Source organism: Orussus abietinus, unplaced genomic scaffold (genome assembly GCF_000612105.2).
Source record: "Orussus abietinus isolate OABI.00-Male unplaced genomic scaffold, Oabi_2.0 scaffold3, whole genome shotgun sequence".
NCBI lineage: Eukaryota > Metazoa > Arthropoda > Insecta > Hymenoptera > Orussidae > Orussus > Orussus abietinus.
The window spans coordinates 1,320,025-1,343,384 of NW_019395984.1; the positions used below are offsets into that span (position 1 = coordinate 1,320,025).

The window sequence follows — 23,360 nt, forward strand, 5'->3', positions numbered from 1 at the left end:
TGCCGCCGAATTTGCAACTGTAACGGTAGAATCGATCGGCCCGGTCCTGATTTCGGATGAATCGGTCGGATCGCTGTATGGAGCCCCTTCGGGACTTCGACGGGGGCCGGGACATTGTTCTTGCGTGTCTTCGTAACGGGCCGGCCGCAGGGGCCTCTTCCTCGTCGAGTCGTAGGACGTCCGCGATGTAGGCTTCCCCGAGAGGCGTAATGGGAATCGATTCGGCCACCTCGTTCCAGCGGCAATGACCTCGACGATAGATCCCGTGGGATGTAAAAGCAGGGCGTGGTATCGGCCGGGGATGATATAACAGCTTCGCCGGACGCCTTAATCCTGTCGGACACGCAGGTGCAGTTGTTAGCGAGTCATTGGCATTGCGAGCCAGCGAGGATCTCTTTTACGAAGAGTCGTTCGATTTTACGAGCCGAAAAATTCACCCGCGAGCGTTCCCTCTCGCTGGGCCGTCATGAAAGTGTCTCTCCACTTAAACGGATAGATCTTAACTGCGTTCTTCGCGTTCAACGGGTGAAAAGGACCGCGGCGTTTCCTGAAAGCGTTGCATCTCCATGCGTAAGTGCAGCAGAGACGGGTGCAACGATTTCTGGAACCGCTTCGAGAGACTCGGAACCACTCTCGTCTACGCTCTATCAAATCAAACGAGAACTGGCGCCGATCTCGAGGCCGCGCTGGAGAACTTCTAGTGCTCGGTACCATCGGCCGATAAATGGCTTGAACCATTTCCACCCAGTTCTCGCTTAAGAATAATATTCAGAATTTTAGAGTAAAGTAAAATAATTATTATGGAACGTCATAGGCACGGGTTGATCCACTTTTTATCTATGTATTGATTTCACACATGAAATAGATGAAGCACGTTATATGTACAGCACTTTTTTCTTAAAACTATGCGGTATCGCTGATTATTAATTTTTAAATACAGATATGAAGAGGACATTGCCGTGATTATGTCTTTTGTTTCTTGTTAGAAGGACCGCTGTCACCGTCGTCGGTTTGGAAAATAGTCTTCGGCTGTGTCTTCTTGTACGCTGGGGTAATCCAATATGGATTCTCTTCGGCCTCTTTCGCATACTTAAGAATGGCTTCTCTCGGATCCTGATCGTCTTCTATCCTTTTGCTCAAACCAAGGTTTCTGATAACGTACGAGCTGAGTGTACCTCCTGATGAAGCGACTCTTCCTCCTTGGCCAGACGTAATGGGTAGATCGGGTCTTCTCGACTTGACTGGGTCTAGTCTGTCCTTTTCCATTTGTTTCCTAACGGACTTGGGTCTATCTTGTCTGAATAATGGAAGAGCGTGAGGTGTGATGATTTGCTGAGTCGACATTACTTCGACTGGCCTGTGCTTCTGTCGAATCTTGGCAACGCACAGCTTTGCACCTCTCATGCTCTTCACTGGATCGTAGTATACCTTGACGATTCCGTTGCCACACCCGACAAATATCTGATTCAGTTTGGGATGCCATAGAGTTTTAATGACGTGCGAATTAGTTACAGGTATTTCTTTGGTAAGATCGAATGTCTTAGTGTCGTAGAATAAGAGTCGCCCTGCAGTCCCCCCCTTGTTTAAAGATTCTCCTGTAACGATTAGCGAATCGTCAGGACTGAACATACAATCAGTCGTGTCGTAACGCGAGAATAAATTGTTCGCCACAAAAACTGGATTTTTGAAGGATCGAAGATCCCAGAGCTTCAAGGTATCGTCACAGCTTCTCGTTGCCAAAGAATGGCCCAGGTAAGAGAAACATAAACTAGAGATATCACTGCCCTGGGCATGAGCTCCACGAAGTACTAACGAAGGATTAACAAAATTCTTCCTGTGATCCCACATTTGTACCGAGCCATCGATACAGCCACATGCTACGACATTCCCTTCCCTGCTATATCCACAGGTTGTTGGAACAGTCCTCACTCCATTCTGCGCTCGACATTTAATCAGGTACTTATGTGCCCTCGGGCGGTACAATATCCAAATCCTGCACGTGCCATCCTGAGAACAGGTTGCATATTCTTCCTTTGTAAAAGGATGCCAGCAACCAGAGTTTAATACCGCGGTGTGTCCCTTTGTACGAGCCATATCGGTGATGTATTGATCACCCTTCACGGTCTCGCATTTCTCGAACCCGTCCCTATCTAAAACTTTTGCTTGTGCTGCGCCAGAGATAACTAATATTACATCTCCTGTAATGGAATACTGTAAACATTTTATCGGGTGATTTTCACAAGGCTGTAAAGTTCTGAACGTTTTCAGAGATGAGTCCATGCCAGCAAAATCCCAGAAAGAAACGTCATAGTCCATCGATCCAGTAGCAAGCCTTGCACCCGAAGGGTCGGCTGCGATCGCTGTTACTGCTTTTGTTCCGTGAGTCATGACTATCTCGTGAGTGCACGGTATTATTCTGGTTGACGAAGAGTCCTCATCTTCAGACTCTCCGTTATCATCCTCGCTATCGCTTACTGATTTTTCTGACTTACTGTTTTTGGTACCCGATTCAGGCCCATGAGAAATGAGGGGTCTAATTATATTGTCGTCGCTGTCATCGTCATCGTCGTTGTTTTCGTTTCCCCCTGCCCTTTCTGGCTCTTTCTTTTGATTAGATGAGTCATTTGGCATTGAGGGGATAGGTGGTCCAATTAACTCATCGTCGTCTTCACTGGAATCTTCCGATTTTTCTTCTTCTTTCTCGATACATAACCCCTTAAACATGACGGGCACGGGTGGCCCAATTAACTCGTCTTCTTCTTCTTCTTCGGTATTCTTCCCAAAATCGGCCTTTGCATCTTCCTTGGCAATATTTTGTACATCTTTCATATTACTCATTATTAATATGGACCGAAAACTAAATAATTAGTTGTATCGTGTTATAACTTGACATAAACTCAAGCACCCGGGAGACGCCATTTTGAGGTTACGTAAATTGACGCCGGATGAAGCCTGAATTTCATAGTTCCTGTATGGCGCTGTACGCAGCATGTTCAAAATTCCTCCTAGGGGCAACATACACATTTACGATCAATTTTTGAAAACCAGGCTTAACGTTTACCAAGAATATGCTTCTGACATTTTAGGAGCATATGAAACGTTTTAGATAGTAAACATTCAAAGAATCGTAAACATGGGAGATTCCGAGGATTCCGGGAATAAAATTCAATTTAAAAAAAAAGCTCGCAAATCATTAAGGAAACGACAAGTGCTTTCAGATGATGAAGATAGTGGTAATGAGGATTTATCGGTCAGGTAATAATTATATGCTTTATCCACTTGTCTGCATATCCTTTGTTTTTATAAAGAGTTCTTTTGCTGCTCTATTTTAGAAATAAGGTAGAAGAAATGAAGACAATACAGAAACTACGACAACGACCCAATGGTGTTAATATTGTAGGACTCGCTCTTGGAGAAAAAGTGACAACTGATGTACTGAATGTAAGTTTATCAGTTGAATTGTATTCCATGTATTTGAATTTCTTCCATTGTAAGTCAGAGTTGTGAAAGTAATTCATATCGTACTGTATCTCGATAGACGGATCCATTCAATGTGAAAGCCGGAGGAATGGTTAATATGGCTGCACTAAAAAATGTTAAGCTTCAGCAAGATGATGCCTATGACACTGGAATTGGAACCCAATTCAATGCAGAAACTAATAAACGAGATGAAGATGAAGAGATGTAAGTTTAAGTCGAAAAGCTCTTTATACCCATCGCTACAGATACGATATATTCTTTTAATAAATTACAGGGTGAAATATATCGAAGAACAACTAACAAAAAGGAAAAATAAAAATAATGGAGAAGAAGAAAGCAATACGGGTAATGAGAAGGGAGTTTATTGCTCTCCTGAAGAAGCAGCATTACAAGCGGTACCAGAACATTTGAGACAAAGTTCTGCCCATAGAAGTGAAGAAATGCTGTCCAATCAAATGCTGTCTGGCATTCCGGAAGTGGATCTAGGAATAGAGTAAGTTCCTCCAACACTCTGTTGCTGAATTACACATTTATGTCACACTGTTTTCAGGGCGAAAATACGTAACATCGAAGCTACAGAAGAAGCCAAATTAAGATTACTTTGGGACAGGCATAGAAAAAAAGACGGTCCATCTCAATTCGTGCCAACTAATATGGCTGTAAATTTTGTACAACATAATCGCTGTAAGACCGCTACTAATCAACTCCCACCGTATATTATTACCAAATCATTATTATATTTCCTTGTAAATCTACAGTTAACATCGAGGATGCAGATGTGCAGAAAGGGAAGCAGGACTCTGGCGAGGGAAAGAAGATGCCAGCTCCAAGAGAAGACATGAAAGGGAAACGGAAAGACAATGGAGAAAAAGCAACGGATGATTACCATTACGAAAGGTTTAAAAAACAATTTAGAAGGTTCTAAAACTTTCTTTCGTATGCCGATGGATTTGTAAAATATGATTAAAAGTTATTATTAAGAAAATATACCACTAAGACTTAATTTCAAATTCATTCATTTCTTCTTAAAGTGGGGAGATTTCCCCGTTCGGTCGGCTATGTGTTAATTCAACTTGATACCGAAAAATCGATTTATCATATCACGGTGAGTTCAGCAGTACACGCGTTGGTAACATCCTCGGAACTTCCGATCCCATCTACAAGAGAGCGATGCTTGACGAAGTCGCGAGATGCGTTGTCGTCCAATAAAAAATCAATTCCCAAGAATTCTCCTAGCGGGTCGTGTGTCTAGGGTATAAAACCGATAAAAACCCTAAACTGACAGTGACGTTTTACGGATACACCCTAACTAGTCCCGTGAGCAATAGAGAGGGAGCGCTTCGAAGTAGAGCGTCAATTATCCGTAGAGTGTAATTCGGGCGTACGGCGGGTGCGAGTGGGTGTGTTACTTGTTGTTTTTCTTTCAATTATGAGTTGCGGTTTCGTCACCTGTGGCCCCAACGAGGCCCTTGTAGTGTCAGGTAACAGGCAAAAGCTTCATTATTTACGAGAAACACGAAATGCTTAGATTGACCGATTACTCGTAATTCTTGCGACCCTGCAAGAGTGGCTACTTAACCCGCTATAAAGTGGGTGGAGCATTGCGTGCCTGTCAACCGATTGATTCGCGGCTTTCCTGGTGGGTAGGGAGGGAGAACGTGGAATCGATTAAAAATAATGAAAGCGTTAATTAATATAATTATTCAAATTTACATTTAAAATCACTGGGTCTCGTAAATGCAATCTCGGCTGTCATTCCCTCCTAACTCTTTTTAAGTTACTACTTCATTCACTTAGTTAATTGTCTTTTATCGTAAGGATGCTGCTACGGCAAGCCGTTACTAGTGCCAGGAGGCCGGGTGTTTGTATGGCCGATTGTACAGCAAGTGCAAAAGTAAGTATGCGCATGTATTGGTATTGTCACTGATTTCGGCACTGCGATGGAGACATTCTTATTTTGGGCCTCCTGAACAAGTGTCAAGCTCTGAGTATCCTTGTTACGTATCTTATATTACAGAATCTCGTTGAATACTATGACACTACAAGTAGAAAGTCCTACTGTGTATACATGTCAAGGAGTACCTATATCAGTGACAGGTATCGCACAGGTAATTAGAAAGATTCAGTCTGTTCGTTTGAATAGTTTGCCTAAGAAATACGGTAACAGATTTTTGCCCTATACAAATCATTGTTGACTAGGTAAAAATACAAGGTCAGAACGAGGAAATGCTGTCTACGGCATGCGAGCAGTTCCTGGGAAAGTCGGAAGAGGAAATACATAACATTGCATTAGTTACGTTAGAGGGTCATCAACGTGCTATAATGGGCAGCATGACTGTGGAGGTGCTTAGAATTATTTCCTTGCAAATCGATAAAAGATGTGAATTAGAATAATTCCAGCATGTTTCTCTTTCAGGAAATTTACAAAGACCGAAAGAAGTTTAGCAAAGAAGTGTTCGAGGTTGCCAGCAGCGATCTGGTCAATATGGGCATTACCGTGGTATCGTACACGTTAAAAGACATCAGGGATGAGGAAGTACGTTCTTATGCAGTAATGTATTATAGGAGAATGTTGAGAACTGCTCCGTTTCGTAAAGCTAACACCAGGAATGTCTGTTTGTCAACTGGTTTACTTAAAAACCCTTTGCAATAATTTGATTGCAGCTTAGTGAGAAAAAAGTATCAAAGTCCCCCTTTAAAATCTTCAGAGTACCGTAGACCAATATTAGCCTAACTCATGAGACGTGAAAATAATTTCAAACGAATCCTCAATTATGACCATATTTACTAAATGTTTCTTTTGCTACTTGCAGGGGGCAAAGGTACGTTCCATTTCCTGTATTAGATGTCTAATGCAAATGCACTATCTTTTTTTGCCGATTCTTTGAAACGATTCATCCAATGTCAGGGTTTGGTAAAAGGTTGAACTTGCGTGGATTCACCATTAACATTTATGCTTCCCATCGTAATTATCAAAATACACAGCTTTTGTGCTGGTCCCTGTGTGCAGGACTAATTAGAAAGTAATATGCAAAACTATTAGCTCTGTATGCTTCGAAGTTGAACTATTATTACTACAACTATTCAACTGCTGCATGTTTCTTTTTCTAAGTGCTCTAATTTTCATGCACTTGAACAATCTGTACTGAAATTGGGGCCATTCATATCATACAAAAGGGGTGAGGCGTTGATACAAATTCTCGATAAAACGCGTAAGAAAAGTCGACACTTATCCAAATATTTGACTTTAATTATAACTCGTAATGAGGTAAGGAGTCAAGATCGATTGGTTACGCATTTTACAAAGAATGAGCTCTCTATAAAAAAGAAACATAAATTTCGCGAGAGAATATCGCGCGTACTACATAAGGATAATAAATATTTTGTAGGGCTACCTAAAAGCTCTGGGAATGGCGCGAACAGCAGAAGTCAAAAGGGACGCCAGAATCGGTGAAGCCGAAGCCAGAAGAGATGCCCAGATTCGAGAAGCCATTGCCGAGGAACAACGGATGGCTGCTCGTTTCCTGAACGACACAGAAATCGCAAAAGCTCAGCGAGACTTCGAGCTGAAGAAAGCTGCCTACGATGTAGAAGTCCAGACTAAGGTAAGCGTCATTCGTTACCAAGGTATTCGACATGTTTCGTAACATATCAATTAATTTTCTCCGACAGAAAGCTGAGGCAGAAATGGCTTACGAACTACAAGCTGCTAAAACCAAGCAGAGAATCATGGAGGAGCACATGGAAGTTAAGGTGGTAGAGCGCAGTCAAGAAATTGCTGTACAAGAGCAAGAGATGCTCCGACGTGAGAGAGAATTGGACGCTACGGTTCGACGTCCTGCCGATGCCGAAAAGTACAGGTAGCGTCATCTTCTAAATCATTGTAAAAATTAACAAAATCTATTACAGGGAACGCGACTACCAATTTAAAGACATTTACATGTTCCTAATTCGTGGCATTATTCCGACTTCAGGTTAGAGAAGATAGCCGAGGCCAATAAACTGCGAATGGTGTTAGAAGCCGAGGCCGAAGCGGAAGCTATAAAGATCCGCGGAGATGCGGAGGCACACGCGATAGGAGAAAAAGCCAAGGCGGAAGCTGCGCAAATGGCGAAGAAGGCCGCTGCTTGGAACGAGTACAAGAGCGCCGCTATGATAGATATGATGCTAGAGACGTTACCCAAGGTGATTGTGACGCACGACTTTCGTTAATTGCATACTAAAAATGTCTGGTACATCGCTTTATCGAGTATGGTTATTCCGTTGATACAGGTCGCAGCCGAGGTGGCCGCTCCGTTGTCGCAGGCGAAGAAAATCACGATGGTGTCAAGTGGTGACGGCTCCATCGGGGCAGAGAAGTTAACAGAAGAGGTTCTTCATATAGTGACTAAAGTGCCGGAACTTGTTAAAACCTTGACGGGTGTCGACGTCATTAAGGTGATTTAGAAATTACATTTTTTTTTTTCTGGGCAAATGTCTTTCCTTAAATAACATTATTCATCTTTCATATTTCAGTCGGTCCACGCAGCGTAAGGGAGCAGTGCAAGAATTCCAGTTCTAAACAATTAAAAACTACAAATTGTATAAACTTCTAAAGCGTCTCATGTACGTACGTACACGGATGTAAGATACATGCCTACGTACGCGAGATGTATATACTGCAGGTATTTAGTGCATACTGCGAACTGATCGTCATGTGGTAGTTTAATTTGAGTTCAGTCATTTTCTCGGCGCGAGATAATTGCGACGCAGTTATTGCCGACACCCTTGCACACCAGAATGCCAGAACGTAACTTTAACGTGTCACTGTTTTCCGTGTTGATGAAACGAGTTATGACCATCTGTTACGCTCTTACAAGAACTTCTCAATGTGTTTGTAACCTACCGATTTAACCGTCACCGCTTTGTCGCGATGTTCGAACGATAGATGTTGATTGGCGGACATGAAATGTCTTGTCATAGCACAGAGTTTTCTCGAAACTCTACGAAGTGGTATATAGTTAGGTACAATTAATATAACGCTCCATAAAGTACTATTTTCAATTTACGAGAATGCGGTTCTAGGATACGACGAGAAAGTGGCGATCGTTGCTTGCGAGGTAATATATAGTGACGGTCAAATTACACACCTTCGATGCAATTAGGATTCGTTAGTTTTTATAATGTTGCTTTTTGTACGTTTCTTGAGTCTCGTCTTTACAATGTCCCGCACACCGGGAGTGCGGCGCGGATTTCTCGGTAGATCGTGTTACTTTTGTACCACCGTGTCGTAAATTCGTTCGCAATGCTCTTCGTTAGTCATAGTTCCTAATATTAATTTTACTCCGAAAGCGCGCAACAAAAAGAAAAAAAATAAGGGTCAATCCTTTTCGCGTGGGCCAATGAAAAATAGTTGTTAAAATCGATTCGATAGCCGGTCTCGTCTCCGCGTGCGTTACTTTATGCCAATATGTGCCGAATATCTTTACTCCGAGTACTGTACTACACATTGTACCTTCCTGACTGTACGGTGTAACAAATTCTCTATATACGATTAGCACCAATTCTCCCGGTTCGTTTAGCTAGACGCTAAAAAAAAAAAACCTCTAGTCTCCAAATCTCCATCAACCGTGACGCACCTTTGGGCAAGCATTTCTTTATATATTTTGTATTCAACAAAATAAACCAATGTATTTTCTCCTTTAATTCAACCTCATCCCGAGTGACTAATTCTCGCACTACCACTTATGCTTAATAATTATAAAAACAAAATCCCTGGACAAAGGAACTTCCTTCCACCGTAATGGAGGCTGTCTCTTGTCAAGTGGACATTTTGGAGTATCTTGGGTCATGCGCTGACATTTAAATAATGTTCTGGATAAATTTAAAAAAGACAACATGAGATTCACTTTGCATTCCGTGGGCTGAGCAAAAGACACCTGTATGTTAATAAGTGAACCGGACTAAGGTTTGGCATCATGGAAGGATCAAAAGCATTTATGATTGATTTTCTGGCGGGCGGAGTATCGGCAGCGATTGCAAAAACTTCAGTAGCACCTATAGAACGGGTAAAATTGCTTTTACAAGTGCAACACTCCTCGAAACAGATTACAAAAGATAAACAGTACAAAGGTGCGCTCCCCTGTTACTCGTTAATACTAAAATTATTCCTCGATCAGTAATAATTATATTAAATACAAATAATCATTCTAGGTATGATGGACGCATTTGTTCGCATACCGAAAGAGACCGGATTTCTCAGTTTCTGGAGAGGCAACACGGCTAACGTAATACGATATTTCCCCACCCAAGCCTTGAATTTTGCGATTAAGGACAAGTATAAGGAATTATTCTTGGGCGGCGTACCCAAGGAAGATTTCTGGAGACATTTCGCCGGTAATTTAGCATCCGGAGGAGCCGCGGGAGCAACGTCCTTATTTTTCGTATATCCCCTCGATTTTGCCCGAACCAGGTTTGAATTATTCGCTTTCTGGATAACGTTTTGCGCGCATCGCATAACGAATTAATCGGTCTTTTAGATTAGCCGTTGACGTTGGCAAAGGGGACCAGAGAGAGTTCAAGGGAATGGGCGACTGTATATTAAAAATTTTTAAAACGGACGGACTCTTTGGTCTCTATCGAGGATTCACCGTAAGCGTCCAGGGAATAATTTTCTATCGCGCCGCATATTTCGGATTGTACGACACTTGTCGAGGATTATTGCCCGACCCTAAAAGTACGCCGCTTTATATAAACTTCATAATTGCTCAGGTAATTTCCCTGAATATATCAGGTATATTAAATCCAGCCTATTATTTTTAATTATCATTGGTGTTGTGATAAAATAATCATTCGTGTAGATTGTTACGACGACGTCGGGGATTATATCGTACCCACTCGATACGGTTCGAAGGCGGATGATGATGCAGTCCGGTCTGAAAAAATCGGAAGTCATGTACAAAAATACTTTAGACTGTTGGGTGAAGATAATGAAAACCGAGGGTCCTGCAGCCTTTTTTAAGGGAGCATTTTCTAACGTTCTTCGAGGCACAGGAGCGGCTCTAGTCCTAACTTTGTACGATACGGTCAAAGACGCTATTCAAGATGCCTTAACATAATATTTTCAAACTTTTGTCATACTAATATCTATGTATCTAAGTTCAGTCTAACGTTATAAAGATAGTCGGGTGCAGATCTGCATAATGAAGTTCGGTTTTTACTGTGACTAGAACGATGACAGCGAACAGTGGCTTGTTAATTTTTACACAGTGTTGACCTTCTAAATAAAGAGGGGAACCAGAGGGTTGCCCGAATTTATTGTAAAATAAACATTCGTTAGAAAAGATATATACATATTCCTACAAATATAAATACCATCGTTCTTAATACCTCCTTTAACGAACATACTATGTCGTTCTCTTTTCAATCAGACTAATCTAAAAATCTCACCGAGCTGCGGTCTTTGGTAGAGTTAATTTCCCAATAAAAAGACTGTACAGCTCAGTTAAGCATGGCGTGCCGATCGTAGATATTGCGACGTTGCTCACGAACTTGTCGCTTCCATTTGTCTTGTTGATGACCGACACGATTTAAAACATTGCCTCTTACTCCCATTGGATGAGACATTCCAGGAGCCACTGAGGCGTCGTCCTGTCAACATTAGAAAATGTTAGAACAGTTGTTGGTTGCTCTTACTTGCTGTGGAATAGACAGCGTTTATTTGTTGCATTTATTAAAACAATGTACAAAAGGATAGAAAACTAGAATATATAAAGTTGTAACAATTGAGTAGGTATTTGGATATGTACAAATTTCTTTAACGAGTCTACTATCAAGGGTGATCATGGACAGTGTTGGATTGTCGAGTGCACAAGTGGCGATAGATGACATGCTGACAGCCTTAAGAAGCGATGATGCGACATCTTGAGTCGTGATTATTTTTCAACTACGTTTAGAGAGTGTGGGAAGGTCTTCTGAGGAACTGAAAGTGAGATAGTGAAATATAATTAGAGGAATCTACCTCCTCGTTGTTATGTTCTTGGTAGCCTGCGTTTCCAGCAGTTCTATGAATCCTTTTGTTCAGTAATGGCTCCAAACATATCAAGAATAACATATAAATTACTAGGAGAGATATCACCCAAATTACAATGATCACTACAATCTGAAAAGAAACCACAAAATAATTCATATCGATGAATCTATACACTCAAAATCATCCTGCAGTTGTACCTTAATGATCGTGGTATTCCGATTCTCATATTTACAGTCACATCGTGCACAGAAAATCTGTTCCTTTCCCACTATTTGATGTCCAACCCGAGGCAATATAACGCCATCGCAATCACTGCCAAGTAAAGGCAAAATAAAGATTATTCTTTCATAAACACTACCTTTGGTTAACAATGTTAGAGGCAAACATAACTACCAATTGTTTGGTGGTACATTGGAAATGAAGTTCAATCGGTCTTTAGAGGGCTGAGTAGTATTGATAACGGATGAAATACTTGGGCAAATGCATTTACAACGCTTGTCATCGTACGACTGAGCCTTGAAAAAGAACATTTTCACACCCTTTCTTTAATATAATGTTACTTATGCAATGAACATCGCTCAATAATATACTAACCTCACATCGCAAAGTGTAGAAGGAATTTATTGTGAAAAGAAAAATAATAAATTTCCACATTATTGGGCGGACACTATTCTAAAATCTTTGTTCTGTTTATACACCAATCCGGTTTGTAGAGAGCGACAGAATCCCCTAAACAATTCGCATATCAAATTTACAATCGATCAACAACTGCATCTTCGCTACTGGATGTGCCGATGAACTGCGATGAACGTAAAATCTGTTGAAAAAAGAACTCTACCTAGAACAGAGATGACCTAGAATGACCACAGATGAGTTGGGAGATTGCTCACGGGCAGGATTGCGCGATCGTGTCCTGTGCTGCCCCTCGGTGTAGAATGCAAGCGAATCATGCACTTGCCACCTGATATCCCCCAATGGCGGCTTAATTCAAGGATCCTTCTCATCTCTGCTCCCCACTCATCTCTATAGATAGTCTGTGGTCAAAACAGGTGAAAATCTGCACCTGACATAAGCGAAAACAATCCGAGGTCTCGTGGAATCGACAGTACTCTCTATTACTTATTTAGTAATGAGACCTCCACTTTATATCGAGACATCATAACCGATGTTTACATTCCTGGTAGTTAGGTTCAAGTATACACATGTAAGGCACATAAGTTCATGTATAACTCCTCGCGAGCAGCTAGTCAACGTTATTTCAAGCAGGTATATTAATAAGATCGTCTTTCAAGAGGCCAAACCAGTTGGAGTAAATTCACAACCGTTATGTACCCATCGCCGTTAGATCCAACGAGTGCGAAAGACTCGGTCGAAGTGCCTAACGATTCGCTACTAGAAATGCCTGCTCGACCGTCAGCACGTAGACCGTCGCCTCGTCAACCTATGGCTTATGAAATCACGCCAGCAGTCAATTCGACAAGCTTCGTCGCCGTCGATGCAGGTGCTATCGTTGCGGAACTGCGGTAGGTGCAGTTTCCGAGCTGGCGTGCGATCGGAAGATTGGGCGATGATTATTTTAAAAGTTTGTTACGTTCGTATTCACAGTTTATCCTTGAGTCTTAAAGAAACTTTATAGCATCTGGGACGGTACATAAGTACGGTCGCCTTGGAAATATACTAGGTACCTAACGTGTGATGTACTAAAATTATCGTGATACCTAGGAAAATCAACGAACGCTTGGAAAGAATAGAAAGGTTGATGAGGCAAGATGGCCGAAAAGGGCAGCAATCGACAAAGCCAGACTTTCTTCCGATGAAGACGGTTCAGGAGGTGTTAGCTTTCAATAACGCCAGTGACGAGAGATACAACGAAGTGGTACGCTACGAAGATCGCAAATATTATAGAAAGAGAATCGCGGTATCGTCGAATCTTCTGTCAGAACGTAGGTTATAAACGTATAGGTCCGTTATCTTACAGGTTCGTTATTTAGAGTACCTTGGAGGGTTTACTCTACGAGAAGCATTAAATCTGTGTATGAAGGAGCTGGTCACCGACGAAGTGACGTGTCACTTTACGTGGTGGGGTAGAGACAACGGTACGCCACTCCACAACACTCGATTAGCCAAAGCAATTTATGGTAGGTCGATCGTTTTCGATGAATGAAAAATTATTACGGTGCCCCGGGGTCTTCGCAGACAGTTGACTCTATACGTATTTTTATCCCGGAGAGATACCTCGTGCATCGAGCCTTGCATCGGTCCCATTGACTCTTCTCGTTACTTTCAGAAGCCGTTTCCAGCAATTCCCACTTTGACCTGATAACGAGAGCGGAGTTTCAGGCTCAAATGAGGGAGACGCTGCGAGTAGCGAAGCAACGAAATCGAAACGCTGCTCGTCGGAGTGATCGGGAACGACCTCTACCCATAACGACGATAAAAGTGTGTCCGGAGAACGAATAGTTTGCACGTTTTAACGAAAGGACGAACCGCACGATCCGAAGTATCGGTCGCTCCGCGAGCGATGGCGTCCGCAAGAGCTGCTTCGGATATTAATATTTCTTTTTAAATGATCTTTATAATTGTTAGGAATAAAGTATATAAGGAACCGGCGGAGATAAACTCCTACCGACGAACAGGGTGTCCCTGACATTTCGCGAAAGAGTCCTTCGAGGTTTGCGAATACGTTGAACTACATCGGACCGAGGATACGAGCACGATGTACATATAGCGTAATCAGCACGCACGAATCGCGGGCACGCATCTACAATTGAAATTTTAATATTTAATAAACACGACTTAGTACAAGCAAAATCGAATTCATGGTCACCGTGACATTACGGGCACTGCCGTGTTGCGTAACTAACTTTCTCGATCGGTCCCGATTCGCCGGATCCTCGTTAAAAGATGACCGAATCCGTGGAATGCGCGCCTAGAAAAAAGGATGCGTTTACGTAATGCCTTCTCTTCCCGCGTCACCTGCATCTCGGGGATGCATTCGCGATTCGACTTTTACGAGGTAAGGACGTATCCTAGGGACGAAGCGGAAAGCCGCGCGAATCCGTTGAGCGAGGAGAAACGGTCTCGCCACCGGTCGACGTTTCTCCGCGAGTCCGGCAAAAAGGATCGCTCGGATTTCTCGGGCTCCTCGACGGGCCCCGAAATCGGTGTTACGCGATGCACTTTTCAAGAAGGAATAAAAGGTGCACCCTTTACGAGTGAAAGCGCGCCGGTCGGGACCGCGACCAGTCGTTTTCTTTCGTCGTAAATTCCAGAGAAATCGCCAGTGGAATCGGGTCGCCCTCGATCGGGTTTCGGGAAGGGTCGGCCCCGCCATGGAGCAAAGAGATCCGAGCAGCGGGACGTCTCGGGGAAGATTCGGGTTCCTCCGGCACATTTTGCCGAATGAAAGCGACCGAATGCGTTTAACGATTGCGTAAGCGTGAATACGGGATTATGGAAGTGACAGCGACTTTACCGGTAATACCGCCTCCTTCCGTATGTAACTTTCTCCCGCAAGATCGCTCGTTTCACTTTCTTCCAATAGCGCGCCGAACGTAACCGAGTCCCCCGTAGGAGGAGCGTCGCGGCGCGTATTCTCCAAGGAATTCGACTAGCTCTTTCTCTCCGCTCGGGAGAGGACCTCCGATGAATCCCGAGGCGCTCCAAGACACCCGCTCGTGAGTAGAACCTCCTCTTCGGCACCTCTCGCCTCTTCGACTGACGCCGCCTCTCGCCTCCCCAGGATGCTCCAGCCGATCCTCCTGCTCGTCATCTCGGTGGTCCTATTTCTCTACTATGGATGTCGGAAGCCGAAAGGATACCCGCCAGGTAGGGAACTCTCGTCCCTGTTCCCGACACTCTCGCCTCTGTTCCCGACTGACGGTCCTCGGTTCCCTGTCCCGCAGGTCCCGGGTGGTGGCCGATCCTGGGCTCGAGCTGGGAGGTCTCTCGCCTGAGGAGGACCACCGGGAGCCTCTACCGGACCTGCACCGCTCTCTACGAGAAGTACGGCCCGGTGGTGGGCCTAAAGATCGGCAAGGACCGCATCGTGGTGCTCAACAGCTACGAGAGCGTCCGCGCGATGATGAGTAACGAGGACTGCGACGGCCGGCCCACCGGGCCCTTCTACGAGACTCGCACCTGGGGCGAGAGGAGAGGTAAGCCAGACTCGGCCGGGCCGCCGCGGCGAACCGACTGCGACTTCTTCCGTTTCCGCTCCAGGTGTTCTCCTGACCGATGGCCCCCTGTGGCTGGAGCAGCGCCGCTTCGTCCTGCGCCATCTCCGGGAGTTCGGGTTCGGCCGCACCGACATGGCGATCCTGATCGAGGACGAGGCCTCCCACCTGGTCGAGCACATCAAGGCGCTTCTGCTGGGTGCCGCCGCCGAGAGGGAGGTCGAGGTCGGCAGCCGGTCCAAATCTCGGCCGACCAACGACGGTCGGATCTACCGACTCGCCGGGCAGCGCGACAAGGAGGACCTCGCTCCCGAGGAGGACTCCCGGGGTGAGGTCGGCGAGGCGACGAGGTCTCTCAAGATCGAGGACGTCTACGTCAAGGCCGAGGACTACGCGGAGGTCAGGAGGATGGCCCAGAGCTCGGGGACGATCCTCTCGATGGACGACATCTTCGGGGTCCCTGTCTTGAATAGCCTCTGGAGGATGATGGCCGGGAAGAGGTGAGGACGTCGGGAGCTCGGTCGTCCCGAAGGCTCACCTACCTCGTCGATTATCCGTTTCAGATTTTCCACCGACGACAAGCGGATGATCTACCTGCAGAAGATCCTGACCAAGCTTCTCAAGAAGGTGGACATGGTCGGGTGCCTCTTCAGCCACTTCCCGATCCTGAGATACGTCGCCCCGGAGATGTCCGGTTACAGACGATTCGTTGACACGCATCAACAGCTATGGGCATTTTTCGACGCAAGTATCCCTTCCCCCGGAGAGGTCTTCTCGATGCGCCCTCGTCGAATCGCTCTCGTTGATTCTTCCAGGCTGAGCTGCAGAGCCACAAGACCACCATCGAGTCCGAGACGCCGCGAGACCTGATGGACTCGTACTTGAACATCTTGCGCTCGGAAAATTACAACGAAACGTTTTCCGGTAAGGCGCCTCTCCTGGTGGACGACGTTCGGCGGCGTCGGGCGAACGAAACGACGCCCTTCGTAAACGCTGACTTTTGCAGAGTCGCAGCTTCTGGCCATCTGCATGGATCTGTTCATGGCGGGATCGGAGACCACTTCCAAGGCGCTGAGCTTCTCCTTCTTGTACTTCGTCCTGTATCCCAACGTGCAGAGGAAGGCGCAGGAGGAGATCGACCTGGTAGTAGGTCGCGATAGGTTCCCGGCTCTCACCGATAGACCCAGGTACTGGAAAATCGTTTTCACGCTAATTATTCTTCCGCACCCTCGAGCGAGCGCTAATCAGACGTCGACACCTCTCTCCAGACTGCCGTACATCGACGCGATAGTCCTGGAGTCGGTGCGAATGTTCATGGGCAGAACGTTCAGTATTCCCCACAGAGCCGTAAGGGACACCCAGATCATGGGCTATCGAATCCCGAAGGTGAGTTTGCACCAACCTCTCGAATAATTATCCAATGGAATCCGAAACGAAGGAGTGGGAAACATTGACCGCGGTTTGCAGGACACCATGATAATCGCCAATTTCAACACGGTCCTTATGGGCGAATTCTGGGGAGACCCGGAGGTGTTCCGGCCGGAAAGGTTCCTCAACGAGGATGGAAAGGTGACGATACCCGATCGATATCTTCCGTTCGGTTTCGGTACGTATCCGAAGATCGATCATTTCGGCATCGCATGTGAACGCGTTCGCTTTTCCAGGGAAACACCGATGCATGGGCGAGATGCTGGCAAAGAGCAACATGTTCGTCATCATCAGCGCGCTCCTGCAGGCGTTTACGTTCTCGGTGGTACCCGGCGAAGAAAAACCACCGATAGACATAGTGGACGGCGTTACACCCTACCCGAAACCGTACAGAGTGTTGATCTCCCTGCGATCGTAATTCCCTTCGCCAGGTTCCCCGACGGGTCGCTCCACGTCGAAGTGACCGTTACTCGGAAGATGCTACTCTTCTGGGAATTAAACGACCCCGTGCCACTTGTACAAATTTCCCAGACTACGAGTAAGGTCGGTTCAATAATGGGTGACCCCGTTAGCCTAATTAGATTCCATTTTGTACGTTTACTTGGTAAGCGAGTACACATTGTAAGTTAGGTACAGCGAACGGACTGACGGTAAATCGAAGAAACGGGGCATGCTTCGTGTCCTCTAGGAGCATCTCCAGGGACAAATTACGGAATTACGTAAAGTCAAATGCGAGGGAAATTGGTACATACTGGGACGCGACTACAATTAGTTTAAATGTAAATACACGTGTGTACATGTACATGAAATGTAAATATAAAACGATATTGGCTTTAAATTGGTTAGGCGGGCTCTGTCGTCGCCTATACCGAAACTGACCGCGTAAATTAGAGAACGGTCGAGTCGGGAAAAAAATCTCGGTATGTTGCAACGTGAACCCGATTTTAGACACATCGCGTTTCGTCATTGAACACGGCTATAGGAGAAAACTCGGATGATACCGTTCCGGGGAAATGGTTCGATGCCAACAACGTTTCATCGTGCGTTAATACACAAATTGTTATCACCAGGCCCACGACGGCATGGAAGGATTTTATTACTTTTAAATAGTTCACACTCGCCTCTCTTATTTGTTAAAATACATATATACATTCAGAGTACAGTCGTCGATCGAACGAAACGTAAAGACAGTGCAGTTTCTTATCACAATGTCCCCGAATGGCGATTCCACGATTTTCACCCCGTTCTGTATGTACACTCGGTCTCCTTACAATGATCTACAGGTCTGTACATTCGGTTCACAGTCAATTCCAATATTCAACGATACGACGATATAAAATATGTGCCAAAAATAGGCTGCGTAAAAATATGGAGATTGTTTTCTTTCGTCCTGTTAAAGTATTACGTTACATGAACGATGCGGAATACCTAGTAGTTTAAAGTTCCCGGATTTTCGGTAATATCCCTGCGTACGACGGAATCGGAAACCGCTTGTGGAATTTTAAAAAACGGGCGTGGATGATAATCATCGAATTAGGAAATTATTTTAGGGTACGATTAACTACTCGTTAACGATTGCCAATAGAGGCGGACGATACTTTCGAGAATTGTACACTGAAGGTTGAAAATCAGATCCGTACACTTGTGGTCTACTTCCTGTCATCAAAATAGATATACGAAGCACATAATGTTAACGATGATTCCCCGACATATCAAACACAAGATGGTTAGAGAAAACACGGTAAATAACACAAATGATGCAAATCATTTTGTACGTCACAGAATATTAAAGAACAGTCTTTCAATGGGTGCTTATTACCGGAAACGTTAATGTGGTAAGAAACATGCTACAGCAAGAATTTTACTATATATACATAATGCGACAGGTAAACCACAAAAAATAATAATCCGGGTGGCAGATCTCTAGTTCAGATTCATCGTTGATCACAAAAAAAAATGTATAAATAAAATCGATAGATCCCAAATTTCGACATGACATGCACAGGTGTTATTTCCACTTCATTAACACATCATATAAATGTTAGTGGTAGATAAGCCACACTCGTTGATTAAATCGCTAAGAATAGTGGACTCTCGCGTGACACGTTGCTCCTCAAAATATACCTTTAAATGGTCCTTCATACATATACCTAGCAGATACCAGACAGGCAACAACCATTACATCAGTAATTTAATTACCATGCAGCGATTAGCAAATTATACTTGCAAATTACATTTGGAATGGCATCTATATTGATACAAAAATGCAATATCTAATTAATCCAACGGTCGACGGTTATTCCGGGTAATTAAATTATGCTTGTAAATAGCGCGGCCCATTATAGTATCGCGTCGAGGGTTTCCGAAATGACGAAAAAGCCAAAAGGGCGATTATCAGGCCTTAATCCGAGAAGTGTTTAAATTTTCGTAAAGTAGTGTAAAAAATGCGTTAGAAGCGTTTTCTTATTACAGAATGCCATTACGCCAGCCAGTATACCCTGTAACGGTAATAACTGAGTTAGCGCGTTTGGACCGTTACATCCATTCTGCGTTCGGTCCCCTCGAGTGGATGATTGGTCCGTCTTTAAAGTGTCGAAAATCAAAGTGAGATATAAAAAGACTAATGTATAATAAAATAATTAACAACAACAACAATATCAAATATCTCTTAGTCTTTTCAAGAGAAAAGCTCGTCAGGCTGAAGCTATTACTAAGGTCAGTAGCGAAAACGCTTCTGTGCTTCTCTACCCCCATGTCAGCTGGGTCGATCTTGAACAATGTGAATCTGTCGAGAATATTACATCGTGTTATTAACAAGGTCTCATCATTTTAGTATGGAACGACAGTCTTGCACGGTAGGCTGCATTAATCTCAGAATTGGCGTACCTCGGACAAAATAGCCCAATTGTCACTTTCGCTGTGAACGGTCAAACGAAGTACAGCTATCTTTCCCAAATTTTTATCCACGGTACCTTGAGCTACTCCAAGCGAATCAAATTTACCTAAACAGTTACAGATCGATTGCGGTAATTACGTGCAGTTGAACGGTTGTAACTTGGCACGCATAACTGTTCAATTAACTTACCGACAATTATGTACCCGTCTTCCAATACGTCATTATTGTTCCTGTTGACCACACTTGACGCTTCTGGTAATGCTTCTACCGTCGTGTTGTAAAACTTATCCGACGGATGCTCCGCGTTTCCACTTCTGAATAAGTACCTGGAATGAAAATGCACGGCGTGACGTTAAGCGACTTAAATAACCCGGAGTTGATAATAAAAGCTTGTACCTTTTTATAAAAATAGGATGCTTAAATTTAAATCTGAGGCGATCGCCTGGTTGTGGCAAAAGTCCCCAGAAGAAGGATTCGCCTTTATACGCCTTGGCGAGTGTGTACTGCTTGTAAGGTTTGATTTGAGTCTCGACCGTTGCCTCGGGATTTTCGTGACCATAAAACAGTGTTATTTTTCCAAATTGTTTATCCTACAAATTATCAATATTTATCTTTCCTTTTCTTTTTTGTTCAACTTTCACTTTGTTAAGTGTTCTTAATTTAAATTTGTTGGTATATACGCACCTTCAGTTTTTGAACTTTTCCCTTCAAAGATGAATGCGTGCCAATGTGCTGGAAGAGCGACGGTTTATAATGCAACCACAACTCAGCCTTTGCCATTTTACAGTGCTTCTGCAATTTATATTTAAAACTTACATAAGGAAAGTGCAAATTACACGTGGAGTAGCGAATTACTACAATCTCCATTTACAATCTGTATTTAAAAACAAGAATTCTAGAGTATCGTACATTGAACTTACAGTGTCTTTATCCAAACTACAGACTTTTGTTGACACCAAATGATCCAAGAGCCAATCGACGGGTTTATCGTTATGGAACATCAGAAAAAATTGTATTAACCATGGGAGTTCGACACACTTGAACATTTTCCCTGAAATATTTAAATTTCTTGGGTACTCAATCTTAATCATAAGTACACCTCATTAAAGCTTCACTGATAAATTAAACATACCTATAAAACCAAGCTGACAAAAGTCTAAAACGAACCAATTCTCTTTTAGACTAATTTTTTGCAAGGCAAATGACTTCATGGTCGTTATGAAGTTCTTCTTAGCAAGAATGTCGTCCTCTAATTGTACGTAAAATGTTCCTTTGGTCTGAGCGTATGACATAAGAAAAGCAAAATCCAAGTTTTGTTTAGATCTCCAAACGACACGCTGATGATCATCACCTAAAGTGTCACGAAGCTTTGACAGATCTGGATAGTAGGAAGGTGAAGGAGAAATCACCTCGATTATCCCAGCTTCGCATTCGTTTGGAAACCTGAAGTTAAACAGATATATTATTCTTACCCAGTATCATGGTAACGTAAACAAAAAAAGAAACAAACGAAAATCTGAAAGCAATTGGTCATATCGATGACAAATAGACCCGTTTAGCAAATGTATATATCTCGACTTACTGAACTTCAATTTGCTTTGCAACGTACGTCACGTATTCCAGATCAGTCTGTAATGTAAAATCAATTTTTATGATCATAACGATGTTCATGAGCGTTTGAAATATTTTTTCGTGGTCCCTTCTCACCTCTGCAACCATAACGATGATCAAGGTATCGGCTGCTTCTGCAGGGTTCATGGTATCCAATAGATTCTTTAGCGTTGCCAGTAAGTAGCTTTGCACTTCTCTCTTGACTGTTGGTACTCCGAGCACCATACTGACACTAGACCGTCCTTTACTTTGGACGAACGCAGGACGTAAGCTGTTTGGATCGTCAAGGAAATGAGGAAGGAAGTTATACATCGAAGGTAGTTTAATGCTTGTTACATTGGAGGTGTTATTGTTGATTAAAAACTGTAGGTCTGGAGAGACACGGGTGCTTTCTGTCAGTTGAGACAACTGATGCGAGAGCAGGTTGATTTCCTCTTGATTCGTGACATACTTGGCCCGCAGGTGCTCCAGTTTTGCCTGCAATTCCGCGATGCCATTCTGCAAGGTGGTCTCTTCGCGAACATCCGGCGAGGATACAAGGTTAACGACTGCACACGGCACTAGAATCGCCAGGAATATTATTAGGCAACGGCGTCGTACCGGCGTCAGGGTTATGACGTTGGGCATCGTGCTTCGTCCCGAGCCCTACATCGTGGTAGCACTCGTCGCTTAGGAACATCCGACAGTTCCTCCAACCCACAGTGACGAGTCTTTACGTGCCAATGATATCTGCAACGAGCAAACGATGACGTTATCAAAGAATCGACCGAAATGACCACACGTAATCATAGGTATATGTTTAGACAACATGAAAGGTGAGCAAATGGATGTACACAGGTTCTGCATCCCATTCGTACTTTTAGACTGTGTCAATAAGTATCCAACTGGAGACACCGTTTGATGGATAACGAGTGCAAGGCAGAGGAAAAATTATACAATGCGTGAGATATTACGATCAAGATGGGTTACACGGTACTTTTATAAAGCCCACAAGAACCGGTATATACAAGATATCACGGCATGTCATCGATCAGAAGGCCAATTAACAATCGAATCTTACCATTTCTTTCGAGGTTGGTCAGGTCGCGTTTCGACGCAACTTCCAGATCATCGGCTAGGCGTTACATCCGCGAAGTCATTACGAGGCTGCGACCTGTTTCGATGGGCCGACCTTTTGCGACGTCTTGATCGACATTCGCAACCTTTAAAGGTTTCCCGAGGCCGCGCAAAGACCCTCCGCGAGCTAGTGCACACTTCGAGTCATCCTCCGGCCACTCTGGGCGCACGGGACGTAATACGACATAACCTGTTCCGCGCAGCGATACACAGTGGTGGCGGCACCGCGATCCGCGACCGCGCATACACCTGCACTTATCCCTCGGCCCTGCATCGAGTGCTCCGGGCGTGCCGCGTGCGTACTTTTCACCTCAGTTGCAACCACTTGCAGCCGGTCGCCCTCGGTTTCGCAACCGTGTCCCCTGTCGACCCCTGTTTGCCCGAAAAATTGGCCGAGCGGCCGTCGCCAAGATCAAGCGAGAACGTTCCGACTCGTCGCGTGCCCTACCTCTCGCTCGCAGGAGACCGCCGCAACTGCGTCTCTCTTCCACGCACGAGTCGACGGTCGAAACGACAAGGACGCGCATACCTTCCGAAGCCCGACAGTCTCTTGACCGTTGTCCCCTCCCTTATCTCTAGCGGTCAACGAGGCTGGTCGGTCGAATTGGATCGTGCGAATTCACGGTCACCTGTCAGCGCCAGA

General features: G+C 44.4%; 8 protein-coding genes across 13 annotated transcripts; 5 read left to right on the top strand and 3 right to left on the bottom strand.

Moving 5' to 3' along the window:
* Nucleotides 1-815: 815 nt before the first annotated feature.
* On the bottom strand, nt 816-3,134 carry LOC105699248 (gastrulation defective protein 1 homolog). Its single transcript, XM_012424109.2, has one exon. The coding sequence runs from the start codon at nt 2,836-2,838 to the stop codon at nt 964-966; it is 1,875 nt and encodes a 624-aa protein (XP_012279532.1). The 5' UTR covers nt 2,839-3,134; the 3' UTR covers nt 816-963.
* LOC105699249 (telomere length and silencing protein 1 homolog) lies at nt 3,134-4,483 on the top strand. Its single transcript, XM_012424110.2, has 6 exons — nt 3,134-3,255; nt 3,333-3,441; nt 3,539-3,684; nt 3,755-3,973; nt 4,031-4,164; nt 4,239-4,483. Exons 1-6 carry the CDS (start codon nt 3,134-3,136, stop codon nt 4,403-4,405), a joined length of 897 nt encoding a protein of 298 aa, XP_012279533.1. The 3' UTR covers nt 4,406-4,483.
* A 228-nt stretch (nt 4,484-4,711) lies between these two features.
* Nucleotides 4,712-9,170, top strand: LOC105699169 (flotillin-1). Of its 2 annotated transcripts, XM_012423965.2 has the most exons (11): nt 4,712-4,961; nt 5,299-5,374; nt 5,498-5,588; nt 5,680-5,823; nt 5,897-6,016; nt 6,294-6,302; nt 6,870-7,085; nt 7,153-7,340; nt 7,455-7,665; nt 7,753-7,917; nt 7,996-9,170. In XM_012423965.2, exons 1-11 carry the CDS (start codon nt 4,910-4,912, stop codon nt 8,011-8,013), a joined length of 1,290 nt encoding a protein of 429 aa, XP_012279388.1. In that variant the 5' UTR covers nt 4,712-4,909; the 3' UTR covers nt 8,014-9,170. The 2 variants fall into 2 exon arrangements, with proteins under 2 accessions (XP_012279388.1, XP_012279389.1); XM_012423966.2 differs by lacking the exon at nt 6,294-6,302 and having other exon boundaries at nt 4,715-4,961.
* A 232-nt stretch (nt 9,171-9,402) lies between these two features.
* Nucleotides 9,403-10,784, top strand: LOC105699170 (ADP,ATP carrier protein-like). The gene is made up of 4 exons (XM_012423967.1): nt 9,403-9,591; nt 9,673-9,931; nt 9,999-10,230; nt 10,320-10,784. Exons 1-4 carry the CDS (start codon nt 9,438-9,440, stop codon nt 10,575-10,577), a joined length of 903 nt encoding a protein of 300 aa, XP_012279390.1. The 5' UTR covers nt 9,403-9,437; the 3' UTR covers nt 10,578-10,784.
* LOC105699172 (uncharacterized protein CG1161) lies at nt 10,263-12,325 on the bottom strand. 2 transcript variants are annotated; one of them, XR_001104003.2, is made up of 6 exons: nt 12,086-12,325; nt 11,885-12,006; nt 11,689-11,803; nt 11,480-11,620; nt 10,909-11,109; nt 10,263-10,394 (listed from the first exon to the last, which is right to left on the bottom strand). XR_001104003.2 is itself a non-coding variant. In XM_012423972.2 (5 exons), the coding sequence occupies exons 1-5, from the start codon at nt 12,143-12,145 to the stop codon at nt 10,960-10,962; spliced, it is 588 nt and encodes a 195-aa protein (XP_012279395.1). In that variant the 5' UTR covers nt 12,146-12,325; the 3' UTR covers nt 10,731-10,959. The 2 variants fall into 2 exon arrangements, 1 of the variants encoding a protein (XP_012279395.1); XM_012423972.2 differs by lacking the exon at nt 10,263-10,394 and having other exon boundaries at nt 10,731-11,109.
* A 147-nt stretch (nt 12,326-12,472) lies between these two features.
* On the top strand, nt 12,473-14,296 carry LOC105699171. 4 transcript variants are annotated; one of them, XM_012423971.2, is made up of 5 exons: nt 12,488-12,757; nt 12,837-13,014; nt 13,214-13,367; nt 13,470-13,629; nt 13,779-14,296. In XM_012423971.2, exons 2-5 carry the CDS (start codon nt 12,890-12,892, stop codon nt 13,949-13,951), a joined length of 612 nt encoding a protein of 203 aa, XP_012279394.1. In that variant the 5' UTR covers nt 12,488-12,757; nt 12,837-12,889; the 3' UTR covers nt 13,952-14,296. The 4 variants fall into 4 exon arrangements, with proteins under 4 accessions (XP_012279392.1, XP_023289650.1, XP_012279394.1 ...); XM_012423968.2 differs by having other exon boundaries at nt 12,488-12,695; nt 12,784-13,014; XM_012423969.2 differs by having other exon boundaries at nt 12,473-13,014; nt 13,470-13,587.
* Nucleotides 14,297-15,119: 823 nt separating this feature from the next.
* LOC105699206 (probable cytochrome P450 303a1) lies at nt 15,120-17,617 on the top strand. The gene is made up of 10 exons (XM_012424028.1): nt 15,120-15,168; nt 15,234-15,319; nt 15,397-15,648; nt 15,713-16,166; nt 16,230-16,410; nt 16,482-16,590; nt 16,673-16,853; nt 16,935-17,052; nt 17,134-17,272; nt 17,331-17,617. Exons 1-10 carry the CDS (start codon nt 15,137-15,139, stop codon nt 17,510-17,512), a joined length of 1,734 nt encoding a protein of 577 aa, XP_012279451.1. The 5' UTR covers nt 15,120-15,136; the 3' UTR covers nt 17,513-17,617.
* A 510-nt stretch (nt 17,618-18,127) lies between these two features.
* On the bottom strand, nt 18,128-23,138 carry LOC105699205 (alpha-1,3-mannosyl-glycoprotein 4-beta-N-acetylglucosaminyltransferase B). The gene is made up of 10 exons (XM_012424026.2): nt 22,662-23,138; nt 21,698-22,330; nt 21,573-21,619; nt 21,123-21,433; nt 20,911-21,041; nt 20,675-20,782; nt 20,387-20,580; nt 20,180-20,316; nt 19,981-20,096; nt 18,128-19,879 (listed from the first exon to the last, which is right to left on the bottom strand). The coding sequence occupies exons 2-10, from the start codon at nt 22,226-22,228 to the stop codon at nt 19,850-19,852; spliced, it is 1,605 nt and encodes a 534-aa protein (XP_012279449.1). The 5' UTR covers nt 22,229-22,330; nt 22,662-23,138; the 3' UTR covers nt 18,128-19,849.
* Between the last annotated feature and the right edge of the window lie 222 nt (nt 23,139-23,360).